Source organism: Pocillopora verrucosa, chromosome 13 (genome assembly GCF_036669915.1).
Source record: "Pocillopora verrucosa isolate sample1 chromosome 13, ASM3666991v2, whole genome shotgun sequence".
NCBI lineage: Eukaryota > Metazoa > Cnidaria > Anthozoa > Scleractinia > Pocilloporidae > Pocillopora > Pocillopora verrucosa.
The window spans coordinates 10,095,000-10,114,777 of NC_089324.1; the positions used below are offsets into that span (position 1 = coordinate 10,095,000).

Consider the following 19,778-nt stretch of genomic DNA (forward strand, 5'->3'; position numbering starts at 1 on the left):
CAATCAAACAACCTCTCTCTCCTTGTAACTATTTTATCCTTTGAGGCTGACTGTCTTACCTTGAGGCTGTTTTCATATTGTACACGGTTTGCATTGATAATCTTTTTGTGCTCTTCAAAGACCTCTGGCATGCGGAAATGCCATTGAAAGACACTGTTGTTTAGTCTCATGTCAGCTGGAGAAAATGATGCATAGTCCACCTGTCAATGAGGACAAAGTCACTTAATGTGGTAGAAATCCAAACTTGAGTTCTTAACTCAGTTCCTATTGAAAGTTGAACTTACATGTATGCATGCAAGACATACAAAATCATGATACATAAAAAACCCCACTTTTTTCTTTTTACAGCAAGTTAAGCTTGTTTATTAGACTTTTCATAGTTTAACAAGCCTTATTGCCTTGGGTTATTTTGAAAGAAATTTACTCTTAGCAAATTATTGACCCATTTCTTCATATTCTGAAATATAAATATACATGCTACAATCTTACCAAGAAGGCCAGTCTGTTCTTGGTGTCCACCAGTCTCTTTTCAAGGTCAAATATTGTTTCATTCTCCACTTGCTCAATATAATTCTATATAAGAGATACAAGTAAATACTTTTAATTGATATCACAATTACTTTTAGACTGAACTTAGGCTTACATAAATTATTGTTCACTTTCAAGCATTCACTTAGTTTATCATTCCACAAAAAATTTAACAGCTGCATGTAAAAGAACAAGCAGGAATCATTGATAAGCTCTTTAGAGCAAAAGCAATCCTTGACTGATTTGGTTTTACTTAACTTTTCCCTGTGATTAGTTGAGAAAAGTTATGCTGCTCTCCCACTCAACTTATCAGATGCAAAACTAAAAACAATCACCACTTGGTCATTTGTGTTTTCCAGCACTTCAAGTAGATTGCTTGTTTTCCCTTGGAGTTCTCAGTTGTTAATGTTATCGTTATACTCTGTTTTGATTGATTGTTAGGTCTCCTTTGGTTTGGTTTTTCAACACTCAATTGAAAACTGCTCAATATCATCCAATAAGCTGGTTAAACTTGTGTTCACGAAAATGTTATTTGGCAATCCTGAATATTCAGAGTCAATGAGCAGGAATTTGTTTGTTTCAACTTAATCCTTAATTAATAATTTTTCTGAGAGTGCCTTTTCATTTGAAGGATACCTTGAGCTCCATCAGGTGTTCTGTATTTGCGGGAGAAGTCAAGGCTTTCTCTGCTATCTTCTCATACTCCTCGCTGAGTCTTGAAAAAAACCCAAATAAAAATATCATCAGAATAAGTTACATTCCCTTCAATTTACATTAAGGATGAAGCTCAACTATTCCATACACATTTTACCAAAAGGAGTTTACCTTTTATTTAAAACCTGATGATCTTTGCTCATTCTCTGAAGCAATTTAGTTCTTAAGCCATCTGCTCTCTTGGCTAATGCTCTGATTAATTCATCACAGTGTAATTCAAACATCCCAACTCTTGTCACCTGAAGAAAAAGGATAAATAGATTTCACATAATAACAACATAGCATGTTGATTATGCACTCTATTCTGTACAATCATTCTGTAAACTTGTTGGATTATTATCAAGATGAATTTCAACTATCTTCTACTTCAAACTTACCTTTTGAGAGTTGTACTGGATGTTGTCAACCAATTTTGCATATTTTTCCACCTCCTACAACAAGTAAACAAATTTTAAATTCCCCCGCCATTCATTGTTTTCAATTTATTTACTACTTAACAAAGATTCTGATTACTTTACAACTTAAGGTAAATCTTTGCCAAAATTATACACAACAAGTTACAAGTTAAGGAAAGAACTCTGACCTTTGCAAAGCGGGGAAATTTGTGACCTTCCAACATGAATTGATCAACATCTGCTTCTGCCTGTAGATTAAATAATCAATAAAAAATGGATTTAGAGAAATGAATTCAATGCAACCATTACTGACAAGGAAGTTAAATATATAGAAAAATATGAGCTCATGAAATTATAGGTACATATTGTTTTGCAGTGTATCTACTATTTCATTTCATGACATGCTCTGCTCTACATTTACAAGTATCAAAACTTGATTGTACCACCTCAACTTAGGGTAAAGCACTAGCAGCAAGATGCATTGAGCCACACCTTTTGCATTATTAATATAGGTAATCACATGATTTGCATGAGCTCACTGGGCTAGTGCAATTTGTGGTCTTTGAAAAAATTTACAAGTGCTTATTTATTCCAAATTGCATGAGAAAAATCATTTGATTATGTGTTAACAATATACCAGTACATGAAAAAATACAAGATAGCTTATCATAATTATGCAGAAGCAAAGCGAGTGCATCAAGTACGAAAACAAGTTATTCAAATTCTGCTAGCGACATTCTGCGTTTTGGTCAAAACAAGTGCATATGATCAAAACAATAATACACTATGATATTTTCACATCTTTAGGGTGCAAAAAAGTTCAAAGTCCAGCTAAACAGTTCAAGGAATTGAATGTCTGGTTTGTTACTTCTTTGCACCAAATTCACCCTCTTCTGCAATGAAATACCTGAAAACTGCAATTATCTTAACCAATCAGAACTGAGAAATTTTTTCATGTATAATATTAATATATTTACAACACAGTGAAATAAAGTTTTTCCTGTATACAAATTACCTTTCGGCTGATCAGGTCTTTGAATTTGTCATAAAATTTCAAGTGTTCTTTTGGTCCAGACATTTCACGTGCTACCACAGCTTGTACCTACAATGTTTATGTTAGTTAAATGAAAGAAATTTTTTTTTGGAACAAATTAATAAGAGTTCTACATAGTGGACATTATCACCAGCTAAAATTGATCATCAAATTAATGTGTTTTTTCTCTCAGGATGTCATGATGATCAGGGACAAAATTATATAACACTGAAAATTTATATGCAGACTATTGGTAAGCACAAAGAAAAGTGTGGTTACATGCATTGCCCTTCATAGACTTACCTTTGCTTTTGCCTCATTGACAATTTCATCAGAGACCACAGGTTTGAGTGTTTTCTTTGTTCCAGACTAGGACAAAAACAACAACAAAAACTAAACTATCAAAATATTGCAAATGCTGCTGCCATTATGAAAGTAACACTGGACTTTTTCCACTTTAAATAGTGCTGTGATGGCCAGTCTAAACCTCACTAGAGGCAACTGCTAACATGTGATGTATATGTATACAGGGGGTAAGTCTCTAAAGAAACTGTGATGCTGTGTCATTGGGAGAGTATAACAGGATAATTAAGTATTATCAACTGAATTGATAGTGTATATTAGCCACCATAAATAGTTATGAAACTCATGTTTTGAGCACTAGCCCTTCTTCAGAATGAATGACAAAGGGCTAATGCTTGAAATGTCGGCTTTGAAACTTTTTACGGTGGCCAACTTATGATATCAACTCAGCTGATAATACTAAATTACTCCATATATATGTAAACCAGCACAATTGTTATTCAAGTTGTAAAATTTTTGAAAGCTCTTGGACATAAAATCACAGACAAAACCTGTTGAGACAATTTTCTTACAGGCATATGAAAGCCTCACTTTTTGAAATGGTACTAGGTTAACCTTCAAAAAAAAAAAAAAATTTCATATTCCTTGTCAATGTTACTAAATCCGCTTTAACTTGCTTACCAACACATATTTTGTGATACTTTCCTCACAAAATTACATTGAAAGAGGCAAATGGACTGGAAAAGTATGATACATGTACATGCATATGAACCTGATTTGAATTTAGGACTGGCATACATTTATATTGAAGCTCATTTATCTCAACAGTTTTTTCCATGAAGGATGCAAGACTGATGACCATTACCCCTCATGTACAACAGGCCTTAACTGTAAGGCTCATGAACATGCTTGTTGTTGTCCCTACCCATCACAATCTTGTTACATTCAATCACCACTGAAAATGTTACATCTAGTTCATGTGACCCTTCATTTTTCATTAAGTGGCTTTGGAGACCTTATGGATGGTAAACACTGTATTACTAGACATTTCCTACCATAAAACACCAATTGAATAAGTTATAGTCTGTCAACTAACCCATTCTGAGTACAACTTGGTTTCCACTCTGGGCACAACCATAACTGCTTTGATCATTACATCATACACATTCAGCAAAACCACCTGGAACAAAATTAACATAGTGAGTAAAGGTAATAGAACCAAAATTAGTAACATTTAAAGAGTAAAAAGATGAGCAGTTTCAAATCACCACAGCATTTAATTACTTCTTGATAATTTTCATTGTCATATTAATGCTCATATCAAGGCTTTCCTAAGGTCAATACATGAGTAAAACAGCTGTCAAAACTTTTAGAAAACATATCTAAATACCACTCACAGAACCAGTTTATTTCATTTATTTTCTGTTTTCAATCAGAACCTTGGTAATCTGCTCCCAAATAATTTTGCTTGCTTTTGATTGGCTAGCATTGGTAAGCTAGTTGTTAAATTTTAAGAGACTGCTATAATTACAAGTTACATCAGACACATTGGTGCAGTTAATTTAGTGTTAACAACCGGGTTGAAAACGTAAATTAGCCACCGTAAAGAGTAAAAAAGCTAAGCTAACTTTGGTGCAGTGTCAGTTACATCAAGTAACAAATAAAGGCTGTTTAAGAACCAGTCAGATTCACGTAACAAAAGTATTTTGCCATTGACGCAATTTGACTTTTCATTAAATTACTGATTAATCAGCAACAGAACAATATATTACCTTATTGACTATTAATCATCAATGAACATTAATAATGAATATAAAAAAATGATGATAACTTTTAAATATAAGCAAGCTGGTACCTCAAAATCCTTGAAATCTGGCTCAAATTTCACTGTGTCACCCTCTAATACAAGCCTCATAATAAACCCGGGATGTTCAAATGCTCTGATGGAATCCTGTTATATCAAAAAAATAATAATAAATAAAAAGAAATTCATTTTTTTTAAAAATATGGTTGCACAATAAGGAACTACTAATAGCGGAGCTCGCAGAGCATAGCCCCATAATTATACAGTCAAAATAGTAGTAGTAACCCATCAAGCTGAAAAAATTTGGATGTACAACCGTACAACTGTACGACCGTACAAGGTGCTACTTTTAACATGTGTGGTCAACTGTACTGCAGGCACGCCAATGTCACAGCTTTGTTCAGTAGTCCAGTGGTCAGAGCACTGGGCTCCGAGTCGGATGACCTGGGTTCTAGTCCTGGCCAGGGCAAGGTAATTGTGACCTTGAGGTGTGCAGGGAAAGAAAAATGCAAGCTCTGCTTTTAGGCTTGGCTAAATCTATATATTGGTCCTACATTGCACACTTCTACTTTCTACTTGGCCTTTTCTTCCCTTATCTTTTCTTAACTAAACTTGTTGAGACAAATTCTTGAACTTCAATTTTAGTGTCAGCTACAACTTTTTATCCCTTGCGTTTTCAAGTGACAGATGTCACAAGCTACAGAATTATCTTATTATCTTAACTTTAATACCTCACTTTATGATAATGCAAAACAAATTCAAGTAGTGGACTTCGTGTCTTTACAACATGGCACTATGCTATGTCACTCCATATCCTATCAACAACTACTTTCTGTGCAAGTGCTATTGCATGCAGTACTATATATAACTAACTAAGAAAAGATAATTCTTTTTATTTCCATGGAGAATTACAACTGACATTAATTTAAAATAAAACATCTACATGTACATGTACACATACAAGGTATGCATGTAACTTACTGCAGGGGGACAAAACAGCTTTGTAAAATCGTCAATGGAGTTTAGAGCCAACATCTGGAGTTGATTTGTCATTAACACAGCAGCAGCATTAAAAAATGATTCCAATCTTTTGGCATTTTGGTTGCTGGGTACTTGCTTGCGTTTGTTTCCTTGGTAATAAATATTTTGCACTTCTGGAAACCACCTTGAGAGCAATCACAATAGTACAAAATTGATATTCTCAACAAAAAGCTTTCATCACATTCAAACCATTTAAATATGATCTCATTATTTGATGAAAAAATCATGTGTGTACAGTGTTTATACACCCATCTCTCAAGGTTGGCACAAGACATTGAGTTGAAAAACTGTTTTTCAAAGGAATTTCAAGGACTGTTACATGTAAAGGACTAAATTTGTTCTGTTAGCACAAAATTTAATGGGGAGACTGAGCTGCTGGATGCTTTAAATGAGACTAATTTCTGCTGCAGAAAGGGTCTTTCTGTTTAATATCAATATTCTTACAGCATTATCCATGCTGTGCTTCTACAATTAAGAACAAGATATAATAATTAGCACGACATCAAATAGCATGGAGACAAGATTAAATTAGAAAAAAAGAGAAAAAATAGTACTTTTTCAAAAGTGTTTCCTTGGCAATCTCTATGTGTCTCATTACAACATTCTGAAACATGGCAAGCTCCAAAGCCTCAGGCCGTAGCTGAATTTCGTGAATATCCACAAGCCTCAAATTACTACAAGAAAACATACCCTAATCATTACATTAATAATGCATAGTGATCAATATGGCTAAAAGTACAGCAACATAAGAAACGTCTAACAATCAAAATACAACAAGAATAATTTACACAATACTTGTGTACAGGGCACTTGTAAATATCCATAAGGATATCACTGCAAGCTAGAGTAAAATCAATAACAATACATTACCCAAAAGTCTTGTGCCACAAGTCCAGCACTGCTGCCATGGTAGGATTGGTTCCAAACAGGTCCTGCTGCATGGCTGCCTTAGCAGTGACATATGATCTGTACCAAGGTTTGGGAACCTGCATCAACCTACATTGAGACAACACATCAGCATTATGTGCATGCATGTGTAAGAAAAATTGTTTATCATCATGTAAGTATTCCAAACTGTTTTTAGTATCAAACAGTCTGAAAGCTAATTGTTATTGTTTGTTAAAATACTTACATGTATTATAAAGAATGTTAAACGAAATAAGAGCTGAGTTGTAAAAGAAAAATCCACACTTTGAAACTATTGAATGTGTACATGAGTGAAGCACTTAATGGAAATGTTTAACAGCAGGAAATCAAAGTATTCAATGCATATCTCAATAGCATTTGCAAATTAGTAAGTAAGAAAGAGATTCACTAGGAGGAAAAAGGCTTGGGAAAGTACTCAATAGTTCAAGTCATCAGAAAAAAAAAGAAGTAGGGAAAAATAAGGTACATTGTAGTCTGCATTAGGTTCAATCACTGAAGATGTCTGCTAGAGGTATTAATAGTCCAATATGTATCATCAGTATTCAATTGGAAATTTTTTAAAGCAGTTTAAAATCAAATTGAATACCTAATACATTAATAAAAGTTCTAATACAACATCAATGCATTGACTCACTCTTTCTTGTGTTCTAAAACTTCCTCTTTTTTATCATCATCTTTTTCTCGAGGATCTTTGAGCACAAAGTCAACTGTATATTAAGAAAAATATAAAAAGAAAAAAGACACACACACCATTAACCCACCATACTGCTGGATAGGACAATTACTTAGTAAAGTACTAAAAATACTTCAATCTAAAATTTAAATACACAACCTCTTCTAAATATTATCTTTTTGAGGTAGTGTATTTAATGGTAACGGAAGGTTAATTTAGAAAATGCGTTTAATATCTTAGTTTATTTTTTAAATGTGTACCAGCAACAAGTCTTTTAAGGTTACTAAGCATTAGGGCTGGGTTGTTCAAAACACCATTAACCTAGCCAAGGGTTGAAGTAAATTTTTAATACCTTTGCAGAGGGATATTATTCTTTTGCATTCTCCCAGCTAGTTTCAAGTCATATTGAGATGAACTCCTACAAAACCTTATCTCTAGTTTATGTTCATCGACATGAGAAATTAAAGCCAAGGTTAACTATTAATCCTAGATTAACGTTAACCCCCTTTTGAACAACCTGGCCGAGGGGTTTTTAACTTGGAACCAAAGAACACCTACTTTCCACATAAACTCTAATATTAATTATATGCAACATCAAATTTAATTCCACAATGAAATTGACTGGACGTTAAAAACACAATTCTGTACAAATGTATTGAATGGTACACTGTATGTGACCACGAATTGAACTTTAATTGGCATAACCAGGAAGAGACTACATTGAAGGAATGATGAAGGTGGCCACAGGGTACCCTGAGTGCCTCAATCATTAAAACAAACTTCCACAGCATATTAAATAAATCAATTACAGCTTTTTTTTGTATGACAGAATCACAGGAAATTGCCTCCAAAAAGGAAAACAGATTTGTGTACATACCAATAGCCTTTTTGACACTGAGTAAATAATCTTCTCTCATTTCATCTGAAAGATTTTCTATACACAAATCAAACCCATCCTGAAATCATACAAGCAAAATATTACTTAAGGTAAGTAATGGATACTAAAGCTGCTGCATATCAAATGATATGCCAATTGCCTTAAAAGAATTATGATACGCAAGCTGTTAAAACTTAATTAGTGCACCTAAATTGCTTCTATGCATCAAACATTTCTTTATACCATGTCTATTTATTAGAATGATTTTTGGAAAATGTACAATGGTGTATTAATTTGTTTTGTACAGTGTATATAGTACAGACTTGTCCAAAACAGGATCTAATCAGATTACTTTTTTAAAAGTTGTTCATAGCATTAACGCTCTATCCTGATGATAATTTGCATGGAATACATGATTGAACAAGTGTATATTTCTTTGATTCAAGAGGTGACTGTTAATTTAGTTATTGCATTAGGTTTTAAATAAATGCTGTTTTATGTTCCTATTATAGTTTATATTAAAGTAATGACCTAGAATTTCTTATACAACTAAATTAATCTTATAGATTGACCTTATCACATGTATTAATCTAATAGATACAAACAGAAACACAGAACATGATTGAGAAATGAAGATAATCCCTAACATTTACCTTCAAACTTTGAGGAACAAGTTGCAAAACATGGTCAAGCCAAGAATCTTCCATAGGTGCCACATGTTCTGTGTCTATTCCATGGTGAATATAGTAGTAGTACCGCTATAGAATTGAAATGAGGATGGTTAGATTAGCGATCAGTTTAGTGTAAAGCTACTGAGGATCCATGTTGTAATCATGAAGCTTTTGAGGAAATGTAAGTGCTGAATGTGATCTATTGAACAATTTAACTGAATAAGTTTTTGAATATTTATGTAGAAAGTTATATTATCTCAAATATGATGTAATCATCTTGTTCTGATCCATAAAGAAAAGTACACCTACACCAATTTCTATTATTTTCACTAAAATTGTAATTCCATGACATACTGTTTCAGTGTAAGTGCAAATTCAAATTGTACTAAGTACAATTTGTAACTGATGATGACATTAATAATGTCAAAACATGTTTTGCAAACTTAAAAAAATTTTGTTTCTTTGTTTTTTTTTTCCTAAAAATCAATAAATGAAGTAAATGATCAATAAAGTGCCTTTAAAGCTCCTCTTGCCAGGGATACAGAACACCACCACAATAACAACAACACAACCACTCTTATTTCCAATAACATCAAAATAATGAATTGTGATGGAGCCTCACCAAAATATCTTTTTCAGCCCCAGTTGGGGAGCCAGTTCTCTCCAGGGGAGGGAGCTCTCCTGCAGAGGATGGACGCGCTGGAGCTGTACCCTCATTCTGCCTGTAAAACAGTAAGCAAGTTTTCATTGACCTTTCAGTTCTTGTGGTATATTGATAATTTTTGCAAAGGATGAAAGCAACTACAAATTGCTGCAGGATCTATCCAAATAACTTAAAAACTACAAACTACAAATTGCTGCAGGATCTATCCAAATAATTTAAAAATAGTAATAAAAATAAGGGAAGTAAGTCAAAGGTTTTTGCTATACATGTGTATTCATGCATTGTTGTAAAATTAACAATTGTTCCCATCATCTTTTAACTGTAGCACCATACTTACATGATGATGTTGACCAGAGCACTACGGAATGATTCCCTGTCCTTCTTAACAGCATATGAAGTACCTCCCTTTCTGCCATTTGTGCCAGGGGGAGGACTGGGTGGGGATGGAGTTGTTTTTCCATTTGCAGCATCCCAAGTCTTGCTGCGTAAGTGTTTTGCTTTTTTGCCAAAACCTATTATCATTAGCATAGACAAATTGGACCAGTGGAAAAAAAGTGTTGTTTTAAGGTTAATATCATTTACATGAAGGCTAACTGATTTAGATTACTCCAGAGTCCTCCCCACACCAAAAAAAGTCTTAGCCTACTGTGTAGTTTGCTAAATATCCTGAATAAGTAGTCATGTACATAAAAAAAGTTGCTCTTTCTGATTTGGGATTGTTGTTTATGTTTATGAATATCATTTATTTATTCACAAATTCATTAATGTGACTCTGAACTTAATACTTGTCCATTATCAGGTTACAACTCCAGACCATAACATGTGATTGGTAATGCAGCAGTCAAAAAGTTAAATTTGGAACTTGGGAATAGGATCCAAAGTCAAACACCTTCTGATCTTACATTTATGTAGTTTTACATCCCTTCATTGTCTGGCTCGAAGCTTTCCTTACAGTAACTTCAGCAAAATCTAGACTTGAACACTGCTGAGTAACTTAACTATTCAAATATAATTTTGGAATTTACCTAATGTACGACTTTCTTCCTCTGCATCAGCTGCAAGTCTTTTGTTAGGACTTAGCTGAAAAGATGGTGCAGTCTGTTGCCATGCTGGCTTACTGCGAGTCTGAAAATAATCAAGAAACACCATGAATGCCATCAAAATATTAGTTATAATATTATATAATATTAGTGTACATCTACATGAAGGTACCTCTGAGAGATACCTAACCGTTAGAATACTGCAGCGAAGGTAACCATGTTGATCACCTTGGATCAACACATTGCTGTGTTTTTGCCATCATACCAGCAATTGCATTTCTCGTTTTCTTTGTCTTTTACTTTGTCACTTTCTTCTTAACAGTATTAATTTTCATGCTGTTTTCTTTAGCGAAACGAAATCAATGCAGCTTAAAGTTAAGCAAGAAACTCAACAGTAGTCGTTCTGTATTTACAATAGAAATTAAGTCATGTACATGATAATGATCATTGCGTTTTATTAAGCTTACCTCGGGTAACTGAGGAAGAAATCTTACTGGTGAATGAGGATTCCGACCCTTGACTTGGCCAGACGAAAACTGTGAACCAAATCACTTTTAAGTTAAGAAGCCTAACTTAAAATTTGTCATTTTATAATTACCAAAACAATTTATTTCGCCAATGCAGAAGAAACAGTAACTGGTGTAATCTCTGGACTGGCTATTTTCTACTAGTTCTTGAAAACAAAGAGCGAAGATATTGATACTCTTGAGCTACCATAATCCTTGCTTATTCGGGGTTGAAGGCTGTAAATTGTTACTCAAATCAAATTGTCTAAAAACTTTCTACCGGCACGATTTTAAATTGTGTAACAGTCCACCATTTGTCCCAAAAAGACCTAGTCTTACCAACAAAAAGAAGCATAGTTGCTCTAGCAGAACGCACAAGTGAGTCTAAGGAATGTGTCTTTTGTGAGAATACAACAAAACAAGACAGTACAAACTGCGTACCTGGGGTTGAACATCCATCGTGGAGAAGTTGATTATCCCTTGCTCATCATAAACCTGATCGTTTTTTTAAAAAAAACCGTCAATATTTCTTAAACGCGGAGAGGAGAAAGATCTCCAATTAAATACTAAACATATGTTGTCGAATAAATCCCGAGAGAGAAAATCTCAAAAACACCTCAAATGCCTTGATGAATACAACTTCGCCATTTTCTTGTCTCAGTGTAACTTGTAACTATGACAACTAATCCATAATCAAATCCAGTCTTATGCAGATATTGTCTGCGTGGCGCCTGGAGATGACCCATGAAGGCAATATGGCGGACAGACAAAAAATTACGGACTTACGTACACCAGCGTTTATGATTGACCTAAAGACAGTTCAGAGCAATTGTAAAGCCATGATAGATAGATGTAAAGGTCTTGGAGTTGAGCTTCGTACAAATATGAAGACTCACAGAACGTTGTAAGTTCCAAAATTCGGTTTAAAAGATTCAGAAAGAAAAATTCATTGTCTCGGACGGTAATCAAATAAGCTTTTCCACGTTTATTGAGAAGTAACCTTGGGCCATCTATCGCAGAGTATTTACACACTTTGCCAATTTTTTTCCCCGAAAGAATTCTGTCTTCTGTAAGACTTACAGCAATATGCCTATTTTCGACTCACATTTTCTTGAAAATGGTAATGGTTCAGACTTCCAGTCACGTCCTTAAGAGAGGGGATAGATTCAGTGTTTACTACTCCACCTCGTCTGGCATAACGCTTATTATGATAAGCACAGTCGTGTTTTACAGTAGTCCCTTAATTACCAAAAGATGACCTGTGAAGTACATTTTTATCAGGGGGAATTATGATTCAAGATAAAATGTATCATAAAAAAATTAAAATTCAGGGTCATTAGTATAAACCTACCCATAATTAAGATAAAAGAAGGTAAATTAATTCAACCTAGACAAAATGCCTAGCTGTATGGCCAATTTACAGGTTTTCTACAAAATTAAAGCTAATACCCAACAGTACAATGGTAGCACTAATTGGATATACAATCACATACATACAACAGCTTTCCAACCTGCCCCCAAGAAACATGCCATAATGGTCCTCCACTAAAATTATCTAAGACAATTAAGAACCAACAACCGAAAAAGCTATCAGTGCACAGCCCTGTGAACAGCTAATTTTACTGTCTGCCCAAGGTGGGTCCCTGTCTGATTGGGTTGAGAGAGGGCAATATTTTTGTGAAATGATCCATAAGTACAGTATTTTTGTGAAATGATCCATAATTATAGTATTTTTGTGCAATGATCCTTAATTATAGTATTTTTGTTACACTTAGGGAAGCAGGAGAGTACATGACTGCAGGAACAAAAAGATGCATATCAGTGTCAACTTTAGCAGAAGCAGAATTTTATTCCAATGGAGGCTATGATGACATCACTTATGCTTATCCACTTTCTCCTGACAAGGTCTCACAGGCTGCCCAGCTTTTGTCACGTCTCGAGAAGTTCCATGTGTTGGTTGATAATTACGTGATTCTTGATTCACTTGTTGTTTATCCTCTTCCTGAGGGAAAAAAGTGGTCAGTGTTCCTAAAAGTTAACTGTGGATACAACAGAGGTAAGTTAACTTGCCCAGGTGCAAAGACAGTATATATTAACCAGTGTTAAAATGAAAATGCAAGCTCTTTTAAATTACAATTTTAAAAGAAGACTGTCATTTATTTAAATAATTACAATGTAGCTGTGGCTTCTCTGAAAAGCATATTTGTGGATAAAGAAAAATATGACATGTTATTGTAAGGGGCCTGAGTTCTTATTTGTGTGAAATAGATAAAAACAGTTCAGGATAGGGCAAGTCTTTTTAAGGAGTTGCCCAGCTGTTATATTGTATAAAACACCAAACCTTGAATAAGTACTTAACATGAAGGTAAGAAAAGTTAATAAGCACCCATTCTCAAATAAGTAGTGCTGTATGCCATCACACAATTGTGATTTAGATCACGAGAGAGACATCTCTGATCTCTGAGCTGATTAACTTGAGGCAAGGGCACAATAATCCTTCTCTTCTTTGATGTTTCCTCATAAGCATTAAAATCAGTCTTTCTATTCTTCATCTACTATTAACCTGACTGTGTACATCAAGGAAGTAAATTGCATTATTAACTTCAGTTATAGTTAATGTTCTTTAAATCATAATGTAGAAATAATTGTAAATGTTTTTTTTTTTAGATTTTGGTTTTCTCTTGGCTGAACCCTTTTTAACACCCAAGATCAAATTGTTAATTCCCCCTTTTAGCTGCTGCACATTTCCTCATAAGCTAGTTAAAATAAAGGTAACAACTTCTACGAGATAAGTTTGAGTGTTCTTGTTACCTGTTTGCTGGATTCATTATAGGGAGATATAACATGTTCATCAGTTGTGGGAGAGGAAGGGTTAAGGTAATTTTTCTACAAGATATATCTACTATAATTTAATCTTCCTATTCCTTTAATGCTGTTTGTGTTCTCAAATATGCATGTTTTCAGCTGGTGTGTGGTATGATGATCCTCAAAGTGTTGACATGGCCAAGGAGATTTCCTCAAAGAGTTGTGTGACATTCAAAGGGCTCTATATCCATGAAGGGAATTCTTACAATTGTCAGGGTGAAGATGAAATAAAACAAACTGCTAGTGAAACATTCAAGAGACTTAACATATTTTCACACAGGTGAGACTGCTGGTGTTCTGAGGCTTTAACTAGCTTATAAGCTATATATTGTGCTTGCACATTCTCTATTGTAAGGTATAACTGAATTGGATCACATTTCTTACCATTGTGAATGGTAGGGACAGAGTACTTGTATCTGTGGGCAATATTCAATTGCCTGCTTCAAAACCTCCTTCTCTAAATATGTTGCTGATAGGTGATGTTTGGCAAGATATTTTTTTTGGTTTAAAAGTTAACATTCTTATTTTAATAAGAGTATGGTGACCTGTAAGGGTAGTAATTAAAAATTCTTAGCAAACCTCTGGAGATTGACAGTGTGCTTGATGATCTTTCTGTGAAGCAGCCCACAAAACTTTTGAATTTTGATTTTGAGTTGCAATTTTGGTCCATTAGTAGTTTTTCACTGTATGTAACACAGTCTATTATCAAGTCACTTGAAGTTATTTCACCTGAAGTCATGTCCCCCTGGGACCTGAGTCATGTCGCCCAAATTTTTAGAAATTTGGTCCGATGGGTTTTAGGCTGTGATTAAACAAGCAACGCATTGCCAGTCTATTCACCCTTTTATGGTGGCCAAACAGTATGTTCTTTGGTCCATGCCAAACTCACAGGTATGATATTGCCAAAGACTGCAATGGTGGCACTGTAGGGTCTGTTGGCATGGTCTAACTCAATTGCCACATTCAATACAAGCTGGACTACTATTGTTGAAAAAGTCACAAGTATAAATAACAGACTGAGTGTTTGGGGTTTGGAGCAAACCGATTCACATTGGGTATGAATAGACAGAGTAAGAAACATCCATGGGTATGAAATGAGTGAATACCAAACAGACAGTGTAATGCTGCATATTGTTGTTATAGAAAGGAACAATGCTTTTTGAGTTGTTACTCAGACATATTTCAATTCTGACCACATTAGCAATTTCTGTTTAGTCTAAGTCTTCATGATGTGGTTAGAAACCAAAACTGCCTGTATAATAAAGTTTCTCAAGTTTATGAAAACTCCGTTAACACAAAATGAGTATGTACCATACTAACAATGCTCTATTTTGTTCTTAGAATAAACAATTTTATAGCCTATTCACAATCTGTAAGTCTGATCTTTTAAGTAATTGTTTCTTCCAGAGACTCGACATTTAATTTCTGGGGACATGACTGAAATTTCGGGTGACAATTGAGTCATGTTCTGTAAAAAGGTGACTTCGGGTGAGATGACCTTAGGACAACTTAACCAGTTACCCATAAAACAAATAAACAGCTGTTAAAGAGTTATTTTAATTTACTCTTTATTTTACTTTCATTGTAGACTTAAACAAGCTGGTATCGAATTTCCTACTGTTGCAATAGGAGCAACTCCATCCTGCTCTAAACCTCCAGATGATGTTGAAGGAATTAATGAGTTTCATCCAGGAAATTATGTATTCTATGGTTGGTGAATTCACTTTTTTGTTTTAATTAGTACATTTTTTTGTCTTTTAAAGAAGTATTATACTTAACTGTCACTATGAAATTACAACTTATTTTTTTCCCTTTTTGGTAAAAATGCAGCTGGATTCTGAAGAACAATTAGTTATTCACGCTTTTGTTCTTCAGACTATCAGCAGTACCTGACTGGATCATGTGATCTGAATGATATTGCAGTGCGAGTCTTGACAAGAGTGATTGGACACTACCCTGATAGGGAACAAATTTTGATTGACTGTGGCTGGACTGGGTTGTCCCATGATAGCCTTGGGAAACTCAAAACAGGATTTTGTTACTTTGAAGGACATCCAAATCTTAAGTATGTGTGTTTTGTTTGAGCCATAGAGCACTGTTTTCTGAACATAGTCTCTGTGGTGACAAAGTTGGCTTGAAAAGGTACAACTGTTACAAAACAATGACTGTCACAACACTCCTCCCCACAGCTGCAGGCTGTGTGAGGGGGGGGGGGGAAGGGGAAGGGGAAGGGGGTTGCCAGTGGCGAATTAGAACTGACAAGGGCCACCAAAAGTTAACATTTGAACACCTGATGTGCAACTATGCCACAGAATTTCAAAAAGTTGCAATGTAAAGTATGTGAAGTACAAAGTTAAAAATAAAGCTCAATATGTAATTCAATTGGACTACCTTTCTCTTTGTTTCTTTGCGTGGACTCTAAGATCATCCATTATAGCAAAGTTTTAGTTCTGAAGTGGAAATTCCAAGCCGTTTAAGCAGTGATTTCATGAGCTTATTCTTTCCTTTTAGTTGATGCTCCATTAAAAGCTAAGGGGTGTTTATTCAAGTTTTTCATTTTAAACTAGAGGAAATTGAGGGCTCCTTCATTTTGGGATGGGCCACTAAGAATTCAAGGAAACTGGCCCGACTGGCCACCAAGCACTGAAGTTAATTTTTAGCCTTGGTGATGGTGGTGGTTGAAAAATACATTTTGTACATTTTACACGGATAAAAATCCTTGTAGACTTTTCTTAGAGGCATACTAAGGTCTATTGTAGATCAACCTTCACAGGCTGTATGTGGGTGTTTCCTGTGGGGTAATGCAAATATGGCCACACCAGTTGCAATCTCTATCAATGAGCTTGAAACAAGCTATCTGGAAAAACATATTTCTTCAAATGAAGAAATATGGAAGAAGCGAAAAAACAATTTGTTTGCCATTTCCAATTTTCCATTTTCAAGAGGAGGGAGAAATTTAAACTTGTAGAATTTGTATATAGCATTCTCACAATCAAATATGTTTCTTTAATTGCAGACTTGTCAAAATGACTCAAGAAATTGGCACAGTGCAAGCAGTGGAAGGGCCTTTAGATTTGTTGCTCTATCCAATTGGGTCATTCTTAAGGATAATTCCCTTTCATGTGAGTATAATCTGTGTTAGTCATCTATATACACAACAAAAGAATCACAAGCGAATTAATATTAGACCTCAAAGTGAGCTATAGTATATATATATATATTAAACACATTTATGTGTTATTTCTGAAAGACATGACGAAGTTGAATTTATTGAAAAAATATATATGGCTTTTAAAGATCAAATAATATTCATGTACAATTTAAGATCTTAAAGAAATGCTGTGGAAAGGTTGAGTGCCTTGTTTATGAGATGTCACTCATTAAAGAATAGAGATCAGCCTTAAACATTAAGACAAACTTCACTTTAGGAAACTCTTCCTTTAGTTATTCTATGGTCTTGTTCTTGGCATTTTCAAGTCATGCTTCCCATTTTCATTTACTATCTTTATCTTTGGTAATCGTTTCTCATTTGCATTTGATGACATGGTGACATGTTGCTGAAACGTAATGTTTTAATAGGATTGCTCTTTACCCCTATACAACCTACTTGCAAGCTTTTTGAAACAGGAGGTTTAGGAGAGTATTTTTGTTATGTGTGGTTTACCCAATACTTTCTCGGTAAGTTTAAGTGACAAAATTGTACCAAGCACAGTAATTATTGTAAAATGAATGTAACATTTATTTGTGGATTTTTCAGGCGTGTGCCACAGCCTACATGCATCCTGTATACTATGTTGTGAAGGATGATGAAGTTGTTGACAAGTGGATTCCTAACAGAGGCTGGTGACCATTAATTAAAAAACTACCTCTGTCTGCATCAGAGGGGGCATCTGTGCATATCAATCATAGTGGTCTCCTCTCCAAGGAAGTTGTTTACAAGCTCTTCAAAAACTCATTAATAATTCATAAGCCCATTAACCTATCAAATGGTAGATACTACATCACGTGCAGTGACTTTATATCGATAAACCTCATCCTTATTAGTATGCGGTGTTTTATCAGATATAAAGACACTGCACGTGAATTATGAATATTAATTAATTATCAGCACAGAAACTGACACAACAAATGGTGGGAACATATTTAATGTTCTTTCAACAAATTTCACACAGTAAATTTTCTTTTGCACCAAATTAATAGTACAGTTGTGAAATACACATCTGGAAAAATTCTCTATTCCATTAGTACAGTAATCTGGTAAAGGCATATTAGACAATACATCATCTGAAACTTCGAATTCAAGATCATTTGGCAGAAGTGACTCCAACTCGTTTTCGCTAACCTCTGCGTTTGACCTTTTCGTATGCTAATTTCTAACGTTCACAAAAGCATAATTGTTATGAACTCTCTTGACACACGCTTTTCCAAGAATGTTTTTGAAGCCGTTCAAAAAACTCGCAGCACGTGTTTTATCGGGTCAAAAAACCCGACAAAACACTCCTGCTCGTTTTTTAAACATTACATCAATAATAAATGTGATAAAATGATATCATAAACCTTGTTCAGAAACGTTTTGGCAAAATTGGAGAGCATTTTTATATATTTGCTTACCTAAACCTACAGATGTACTTCATGCAGTAAAAATTGAATTTACAAAATTCACCATCTCGACAATCATACATAAAGACAAATTACAATCTAGGATATGAATAATTATGAACTTTTTAGATTAACAAAATATAAATGATTTATTAAGCCAAACCCCTTGGAGACCCTGACTTAATTTACTAAAAAAGAAATATTTGCAAAAGAGATAACCTCAATCAAGATGAAACTTAATTCATGTGAGGTTCTGGCGCTTCTGTGTGAGATGGCTACAATTTGTTAAGAGTGGTTGATTTACATATAAAGTTGTCAGGGGACTTACAGTTTTAAAATAAATTTGCAATTTTATTGAAAGACAAATTCAAATTTTATATTTGCAAAGTTATGTTAAAGTTAGATAAAGTAAACATTGACACAAAGTTATTGGACTTATTTCTTTTCACTGTTATCTCCTGGTCCACCTCGGAGAATTGTCTTTAATTTAGGGTAAACTGTAAACTGTATTTCTTCAACCAACAATATTTAGTATAAATAAATAGTGTCTGCAGTTGATATTGGCGGAAAAAATGAATATTATTCTTAAAGCTCTTCTTTGTATAGATTCAATGGTAACCGGTCAAGTCGCCCGAGAGTCATTTTGCCCGAAATTTTTAGTGATGTCGCCCGAAAAAAAAAATCAAGTCGCCCGAAGAAACAAATACTAAAAAGATCAGAATTTCAGACTGTGAATAGGCAATAACGTTGAGAAATTTTTTATCACTAAAGCGCTCTTTGTTTCCGACAACACCATGAAGATTCTTAAAGCGTTGTTCGTTCCTAACAACAAAGCGAAACGTTGTTCGTTTCCAACAACAAAATGAAGCGTTGTTCGTTTGGTATGTAATCGTTTCTTACTCACGGACGTTTCGTAAGCTAGAGAAACTTTTTTTCGGTTTCTAACAATACCATGAAGACTTTGACTACACAGAAATCGATCGTATGCTCGGAATTGAAATATGTTTGAGTAAAAATTCTAAAAGCGTGGTTCGTTTTTAACAAAAAAGGGAAGCGTTCTCCGTTTCTGACAAAAAAATGAAGCGTTGTTCGTTTGGTATGTACTCTTTTCTTACTCACGGACATTTCGTAAGCATGG

General features: G+C 34.5%; 2 protein-coding genes across 2 annotated transcripts in view; one reads left to right on the top strand and one right to left on the bottom strand.

Annotated features, from left to right (window-relative positions):
* Positions 1 to 11,844, bottom strand: part of LOC131784172 (dynein axonemal heavy chain 7) — a 41,430-nt gene extending 29,586 nt beyond the window's left edge. Inside the window, exons 1-22 of the mRNA XM_059100973.2 lie at positions 11,793 to 11,844; positions 11,618 to 11,671; positions 11,138 to 11,206; positions 10,656 to 10,755; positions 9,968 to 10,142; positions 9,589 to 9,688; positions 8,949 to 9,053; positions 8,296 to 8,374; positions 7,380 to 7,452; positions 6,689 to 6,814; positions 6,373 to 6,492; positions 5,759 to 5,942; positions 4,829 to 4,924; positions 4,070 to 4,153; positions 2,974 to 3,039; positions 2,653 to 2,739; positions 1,826 to 1,885; positions 1,620 to 1,673; positions 1,354 to 1,481; positions 1,165 to 1,243; positions 490 to 573; positions 60 to 200 (exon numbers count right to left, since the gene is read on the bottom strand). Coding sequence (XP_058956956.2) covers positions 60 to 200; positions 490 to 573; positions 1,165 to 1,243; positions 1,354 to 1,481; positions 1,620 to 1,673; positions 1,826 to 1,885; positions 2,653 to 2,739; positions 2,974 to 3,039; positions 4,070 to 4,153; positions 4,829 to 4,924; positions 5,759 to 5,942; positions 6,373 to 6,492; positions 6,689 to 6,814; positions 7,380 to 7,452; positions 8,296 to 8,374; positions 8,949 to 9,053; positions 9,589 to 9,688; positions 9,968 to 10,142; positions 10,656 to 10,755; positions 11,138 to 11,206; positions 11,618 to 11,635 — 2,028 coding nt within the window. The 5' untranslated portion in view covers positions 11,636 to 11,671; positions 11,793 to 11,844. The remainder of the gene's footprint in view (positions 1 to 59; positions 201 to 489; positions 574 to 1,164; positions 1,244 to 1,353; positions 1,482 to 1,619; positions 1,674 to 1,825; positions 1,886 to 2,652; positions 2,740 to 2,973; positions 3,040 to 4,069; positions 4,154 to 4,828; positions 4,925 to 5,758; positions 5,943 to 6,372; positions 6,493 to 6,688; positions 6,815 to 7,379; positions 7,453 to 8,295; positions 8,375 to 8,948; positions 9,054 to 9,588; positions 9,689 to 9,967; positions 10,143 to 10,655; positions 10,756 to 11,137; positions 11,207 to 11,617; positions 11,672 to 11,792) is intronic.
* An 83-nt stretch (positions 11,845 to 11,927) lies between these two features.
* LOC131784205 (D-serine dehydratase) lies at positions 11,928 to 19,685 on the top strand. Its single transcript, XM_059101004.2, has 7 exons — positions 11,928 to 12,080; positions 12,952 to 13,232; positions 14,141 to 14,321; positions 15,630 to 15,751; positions 15,917 to 16,106; positions 17,058 to 17,163; positions 17,799 to 19,685. The coding sequence occupies exons 1-7, from the start codon at positions 11,932 to 11,934 to the stop codon at positions 17,886 to 17,888; spliced, it is 1,119 nt and encodes a 372-aa protein (XP_058956987.1). The 5' UTR covers positions 11,928 to 11,931; the 3' UTR covers positions 17,889 to 19,685.
* The last annotated feature ends 93 nt before the right edge of the window (positions 19,686 to 19,778 follow it).